Source organism: Sinocyclocheilus grahami, unplaced genomic scaffold (genome assembly GCF_001515645.1).
Source record: "Sinocyclocheilus grahami isolate Dianchi unplaced genomic scaffold, SAMN03320097.WGS_v1.1 scaffold1132.1, whole genome shotgun sequence".
Lineage (NCBI taxonomy): Eukaryota > Metazoa > Chordata > Actinopteri > Cypriniformes > Cyprinidae > Sinocyclocheilus > Sinocyclocheilus grahami.
The window spans coordinates 328,924-336,833 of NW_015506311.1; the positions used below are offsets into that span (position 1 = coordinate 328,924).

Genomic DNA, 7,910 nt, shown 5'->3' on the forward strand with positions numbered 1-7,910 from the left:
GAGTAACTCACTCATTGCCCCAGTCCAGTCGTACAGTGATGTGGCGTTTGACTTCACGGACTTGATCCTGGGTCAGGTGGCCAGAAAGCAGTTGTCGCCTCAGATCAATCAACTCACTCATCACGTGACGGAGTTTGTAAAAGAGGTCGACTTTATGCTTCTGTAGAGAGAAAAAAAAAAGGGAAAATATTTATTTCATCCATCCACTCATGACAAACTATACGCAAATTTAACCAGGCAAATGTACAGTGGTCATATGTCACACATACTATAGTGTAAGTCAATGAATATTATGCAAGTACATCCAGTGCAGATTTCAATACACACTTACTGAGGTTTAGATAAATAAAATGACACTGAACTACAGAATATCTTAGTACTTTAAATGTACTGGTTCCTCAAAGACTGCAAGCATTACCAACATACATCTACCATGGCATTTTTATGATACTTCAAGGTACTCCAAAGAATGCCATGGTATTTCCATGGTACCATGTCCAAAAAAACATTTCCATGTCCAACAATCACCAGATCACAGTACGTCACTTCTCAGAAGTGCCACGATCCAATAAACGTGACAAGTTTAATTGGCGAAAACTAGTGCTGACCAATGGTAACAGACACCAATAGGGTTAACACACTGGTCGAAGTAAACCCAACGAATGTCTGTTACAGTTGCTCTTCATTTGTCAGTACAGTGTAAATTAGCCTTGAAGTGACAGTCACACTAACAGCATTCATTTCGGCAAATAATTATAATATTATTTATAATAATATAATAATTCTCAACCCTGCTCAACTTTGTTTTATGTGTCAGTGAAATCAATGACTTCTGGTCGCTTTGCTTCTACAAAATCACTGTCAGTGTGAATGGGATGTTATGCTGCCTTCGCATGATGTTTGAATTACAGTAATGTAGATAATCAAAGCCACACATGTCCCAAACACATACAAAACTAAAGTTTGTGTATGATGGATGATAACGACTCTTCAGACATGCAGCAGACAGATCTTTGCATTTGTCACACCAACATGTTGTGCCGGCTGTGCATGTGGTCTCCAGTGCCCTCCATCACCAAAACATCTCAGAACTTGAGTTTGACATGCTCTTGAATACAAAAAAGATTTATGTGGAGTTTACACAAGAATGTTCATTAGATACCAATCACAAGATACCCATATATGAAGTATCTGTCACTATGTCATTCCACAGTCTGTTCATGGTGAAATCAAATAGGATTTGGACACTCAGGTAAAAGCCACATCCATCAAATTCCCAGTTGTACTCACTTGGACTTCTGGGACTGGAGTGGGGCTGCAGCTATCGATTATTTTAGTAATCGAGTATTCTACAGATTATTCCATCGATTATTCAAGTAATCGGATACGAAGTAATTTTTTCTTTATTAAAGAGCAATACTAAATATACAAGAGATAATAAGATAGGTCTCTTAAAATAAACAACTAATTTGTTTTCTTTTTAGAAAAATTTTAATTTTTATTGCTGAAATTGCATACATTAATAACTGTGAAAACTAAACCCATTTAATGCATTTAATTGCCAAATTACATTCAAAATGCAAATACAAATATATCAATAAAAAAATATGTATACAAAAATTAAATCTAGTCTCGCCCTATTGATCCTGTTCGCCGATCGTAAACCCACGCTAGCCCTAGGATATATTCTTGTGTCTTGCCTTCTACATACCTATTGCCATTATCTAACCCTTGCCTGTCTCTACCATGTCTATTAATAAAGCTTTGCACTTGGATTCGCACGTCTCACGTCTCGTCAGCCCCGTAACAGAGTATATCGGAGATATTACTCAATTTGATCAATGAGATATTTTTAGGCAATTCCATTTGCCTGGATCTGTGGAACAAAATGAATTAAAGACGTAAATATGTGTCCCTTCTCTGGACCTCTACAAAGGATTTCATACATGAAAATATCTAGTTTAGACATTGTTTCTGCTTAGTTTTTTTCCTGTCTTCCATGTGAGATATTTCTGGATTAAAGTATATTTTTGTACACAGTGTGGGGTCATCCTCCCTTCAGTGCTCTTGCTCTCTTACCATCCATGAACATAGTAATCCTTTTACAACAATGACACACAGATTTATCAGCCTCTGCAGTATAATATGATTATGATTGTTTTAAGTTGGCTGTCGAGAGACCTATATCAATCCTTGAACTTTAACTGAAATAAAAAACTTGGAATAAAAAACTTGGATTGACAGCCACCCCCACACCCCAGCGGCAAGAACCTTGCCTCCTCTGTGGTAACTGAAAGATGGATTGCACACAGTTCACAATCCATCAGGATCCTCTACCACTTACAGGGTCCCTAGTCGATTAACAAGTACTTTAACGATTGACATTGATATTTCAGTAGGGTATTCAGAACAGAGACTTCAAACGTCAACAGAGAATGTCTAATGCTGGAATCCTTCAAAAGAGGAATGACAGGTGCAACGCACCCAGGAACAGCACATTGTTTGGCAAACTTTCCCCCCATGTCTTACTCTTATTGTTTAGTCATATGCCACCTGGACTAATAATATAATCTTCTTCTGGTGCACAGAAATTCATCCAACTTCCTCCATATTATTACTATGACTACGCGGACCAAACTGATGAACACTAAATAGAAGTCATTGTTGTGCCAATATTAGTGTTGATGTACGTTTCTGAAATCAGAAACCCGGAAAAACAAGCACTTTTTTGCAGCTTAGTCGCAATGAAGTGTCTTTGCATAGTCTGTAAAACACACACATATATATATATATATATATATATATAGATATATTCGCCAGGCTCCCGACAGGAGTGGGTGCATGAGAGAGGAGGGGCGCTGGAATAGCCAGGGCTGGCGACGTTTGATGAGGCACACCTGAACCGAATGGAGCCTCATCACCGCCGCTGTTTAAATGCCGAGCGCGCCTCTCCTCGGGAGACCGGTCTCTTCCCCGTGCATGCATGCTGGTGTCCTCGTGGGTCCAGGAGGGGTGTGTAGAGGGACTCCCGCGCCACCAGAGTTGTGAGCTGCCGGACCCGGATGAGAACCGCACCTGTTACACGGCCGTCGAGCCAGGATGCTGGGCCGTCTAGTCCCTTCAAGCGCCGTGGGCAACGAGAAGGATGCAGCCGCTGGAAGAAGCCGCCGCCCCTCGCGCCCCTGACCGGAGAGAGGACCGCGTGTGGCCACTGGACTCAGCCCCTTACCTGGACCCTTCCTTCCTGAACACTGCCCTTCCCTTCACGAACGCCACAGCATGACGAGGACACCAGATCCCCTGTTTATTTTGGACACTTTACTCCCTTTTTCTGGGCACTTTGCACCACTGTGTCTGTCGTTTGCTCCTCCCGCCACAATATATATATAGATGTGTATATATATATAAAATAAAATGATCACTTATAATAATCCATCACTAATACATGGAAAATGTATATATTCAACAAGAAACCAGCCCAGCGCAAAACTGTATACTGTATGGCTCTCACCTCCTACTGCAGTCATAGAGATCAACGTACCTTCAATGACTTCTAAACATCAGCCTCCACTGAAGATGGTGCCTCAAATAGCATCAAAGCTTTTCTCATTAAAGCCCTGTTTGTTTAGCTGGTTAAATGACCCATTATAACCATTAGCTCTCATGAGAACACAAAACTATCACGTTCATCTCTTGTGCTGTGACTTCTGGCTTTTAGTAAGACACCAGGTGGATACAATGGATGCTTCTGAGGAAGAACTAATCACAGGATCGACGTTTATCAGGTTAGTGGCACTGAATCTTTGCCAGATACTAAGAGTTAGCAGAGAATTAGCACTTAGCAGCAGCATACGCAACAAAACACAACATGCTAGTGAGCCTGAAGTAAAGGATGCAGTGGACTAACTGCCATTCTATAGAAAGTATTAATGAAGCTAGTGCTAAAACAAACACAAAATCCTAAATTAACACATTTTTCTAACAGGAAACATATTACAGGACATAATACACACAATATGAATTGTAAACCATGAACAATCCATTTATTAGCTTCCTGTGTCCTCTATTTGAGACACTTCAGCCAGTGATAGAGTGTGACTCACAGCATTTCGCCCACGTTATGTACAGTCACCGCTGCTCCTTCGGGTGCTAATGCTAACGCTCACCTGCACTAGCCGACTCATATCTCTACCCACACAAAGGGTCTCTTCTCTAACCACACGTTTGACATTCAGGTTTTGTTACGGGAAAGAAAACAGATGGTAAATGGATTAAAAATAAAAGAAAACTTAGACTATTAGCTAAGGAAATGCTAGCAGGTGTAAAGAGAGATTTGCATATACATTACAATGTGGGCAGTTCAGTGGAAGCCCAAATGACAAAATTAATGCAAACTAATGGGTCTATTGTGTGAATAATGAACCATCTCACTTGAAATGTGAGTTTTGTGACAAAAAAGTCAGTTTAGCTTGTCTGAATGCTCCATTTAAAGAACAACTTATGGGAAAACTGCCACATTTGAGGCTGAAATGCACCATTAACTTCACGGTTGAAGGTTTAAATCATTTTCAAACAGCACACAGCATAGCTGTTTCATTTTTTTTAACTTTAAAACTTCAGGGTACTGTCCTGCCTGGAAAGCTTCGGCAGTTTGAGATGATTATTAGCGGCACAGCATCACATTAGCATAGTCAACTAGCATAACATTTTCCAAAATAACTTGAAAAGACCATATGTGTGAGTATGTTGTGAAGGTAATAGGTAGTTGACACTAGTTAGTTGAGTGGATATTAAAGAGTGTGTGACTGTATGTGCGCTAACAAGCTAGCATCAAATCTCTTGTGGCCCGACATGACCTTTGCTCAGGGCACGCAATCTCACTTTACTCACAGTTCCATGCTGCCAAGCAGGACTGTCAGTCATTCAGTGTTTGCGTGTCTTTGCTCTAGGTCAACAAGGGGCAGTGGAAATGACAGACTATATGGGAAGGTCAGACAGTATTGTGGCGATTTCACAGAAAAAAAACATGCAACAAACTGTTCAGAGTTCTCCATCAAACCTCAAGTGACCTAGATGATTATAAATTCAGCTAATTCATCTTAAAATTACAGTAAATTTGCAGCAAACATCCAAGTGTGTTTGTCTGAAAGTTCAGGTTAAGCTCAAATAATATGTGATTCTTTTGAATTGATTCTTTTGAACCGATTCTTTTTTTTAATGATTTGGTCAAACCAGCCATGGCCCTGGCAAACAATTTTGATTAATAATTAATGCCATCAACAATAATGTTCAGCCATAATGTACAACGGTATTTGACATAATCTATAATAGATAGACACATTAAATTGCATTTCTCTAACAGAATGAAGCATGAAATGTCAAGCAGGGACTTCTGGGAATACAGAATAATTGAACTGAGTTTAATTATTGAGTTCAACATGTTCACTGAAATTAAATGAATGCGCTGTGAATCAGATGTCCCAATGATTCTAAAGATCCAGTCCAGGAATCTGAAGAAGGTGAATCATCTTTCCACCTTCAATTGCCATAAACACTTTAAAGTGATACTATATCTTCTGCTTAACGGTATCTTGGAAACATAAGTATAAGAAGCTTCTAACTTGTGCAACCACAAGTCACTCTGGATTAAAGCTTCAGCTAAACGAATAAAGGTAAACAGCTCTTAAAGAGATAGTCCAACCAAATGTTCATGCTGCAAATGTGTTCACTTTGGGGGAAAAAAGTTTTGTTTTTTTTACCTTTTTAGGATTTAATTATTAGCTTTCCATCAACTCATGGACTCCTGCAGTTCCCTCCAAACCACAAACCTAAATCTGGGAACTGAAACCAAAGGCATTTGTTTTTTTAATAAGACTAAATTTTTGTCTGAATTTTAACCTCGACAGCCCCAGTTCACATTTACTTTAAGTATATATGGAAAAGAACAGCCAGGATATTCTTCAAAAATCGAAAGCGAAAACTAAAAGTTTTGAAATGGCATGAGGATGAGTAAACGATGACAAAATTGTCATTTGTGGGTGAACTATTAATTTAAACAGCTAAAATAAAAAAAAAAACACCAAAAAGATGCGAATACTGGGGATTCATGTTGTGAAATGCTCTATTTTTCATATAAAAGTTAATCTTGATGAAAAATGAGTTTGGAATGACATGAGGGTGAGTAAATTATGATTTGTGGATGAACTAATCTTTTCAACAGCAAAAAAAGAAGCAAAGAAAGAAAAAGATGAATACTAGCGAAAATGAGGCGTTCATGCTGCGAAATGTTCTATTTTTTCCTTCAAAAGCGCAATTAAACGAAGAAAAACGAGTTTAGAACGTCATGAGGGCGAGTAAACGATGGCAGAATTGCCATTTGTGGGTAAACTTCCTGTAAACGGCAAAAAATTATAATAAAACAAGTGAAAAAGACGTAAATATTAGTTAACACTAAGAATTCATGTTGCAAAATGCTCTATTTTTCGAACAAAAGTGCAATTAAACTTGATTAAAATTAGTTCAGAACAGCATTTTAATTAGTTAAAAAACAACAACGAGCGATAAAAGACGTACATATTAGCTAATTCCGAGCATTCGTGTTGCAAAATGCTCTATTTTTTTGTACAAAAGTGCTATTAAACTTGATGAAAATGAGAATAAAGATATCGCAACATGCAACAAAATACAAACACTTCAATGCACCGTTCACGACGTTACAACAGCAACCTTTGTAGAACATCACGCAATGACATTAGTCCACTCTAAGGTCGTAACCCTGGTCCTACCTGAGGGCTACTACGAACACAATATCTACTCTGTCAAACAAAACCAGCATGCCTTGCAAACTGCATCAACACAATGCATGGTCTCGCTAGTCTTGACGGTTAAGAAAGAAACGCCACTACTTACCGTGACAGACTGACACGTCTCTTCTCCAACTGATCCCGTGCAGCCGCTATAAACGTGCGGAAATCATAGACTGTCAAATACCTTGATCCCTCTTCCTCTGCAACTGGTCTCTCCCTCTCTCGCTCTCTATCACATGCACATTCAGACACACATTGCCACCCACGTCAACCAGGAGTGCACGCTTTCTCGAGCGGTGTGCGGTATACATGTAACTCTCTCTCTCTCTAGCAGAACTCTAATTTATCGCAAATCTATTTTGGACACGACATGCGATTGCTTTCCCTCTTCATGAAGTCTTGCTTTTCTTTCCCTCATTGTACTGGAGTTAACTAACTAGCACTGTGTGAAGCTCCCGGCAGCCCACACGCGCTCCCTCCCTCGTCGTCTCTGAAGAAACGCAGAGGCATGCCAGGGTTTCTTGCCATTGGAGGAAAGCGCTGCCAGTTTGCTTTCCAGAGCCGTGCCTCCCAAACACGGCGTCTTCAGCTGACAGCGATGAGCGCTAGCCTTCACACTGAATCACTGTCAACATCATGATAAAACATCAATGTTATGCTAATATCCAAAGACTAGAATGGTACTAGTCCTTATATAACTTGTCAGGGTGTTGTTAGGTAGTTGCTTACTGTCTAAAGCAGATGTATAAGCCTTAGTCAGGTTAGATGCCATATTGAATTTAATGTGGATGAAAATGAGGCTGTGAGGTGTAAGTGTTTGTGTAAGTTTTTTTTTTCCCCCCAGAAAGTTTCATCAGCTGAACAATGTTGTTAAACAGCAGTACAATCCATTGAACACACTGTACTGCAGTCTCTCACAGCCTAAATTTTGATTCTGTCAAAAATGAAATATGGCATTACCCTTATTAAGGTCTATTGATAACTAAAACTAAAACTATTAAAAATTGTGGTAACACTTTACAATAAGGTTACATTTGTTAATGTTAATGTATTAACTAACATGAACAATACAGTTATTACAGCATTTATTAATCTTTGTTAATG

At 39.2% G+C, this 7,910-nt stretch overlaps 1 protein-coding gene across 1 annotated transcript in view; it reads right to left on the minus strand.

Annotated features, from left to right (window-relative positions):
* LOC107567192 (dedicator of cytokinesis protein 3-like) overlaps positions 1-7,910 on the minus strand; it is a 278,352-nt gene that overhangs the window by 117,496 nt on the left and 152,946 nt on the right. Inside the window, exon 6 of the mRNA XM_016252833.1 lies at positions 12-160. Coding sequence (XP_016108319.1) covers positions 12-160 — 149 coding nt within the window. The remainder of the gene's footprint in view (positions 1-11; positions 161-7,910) is intronic.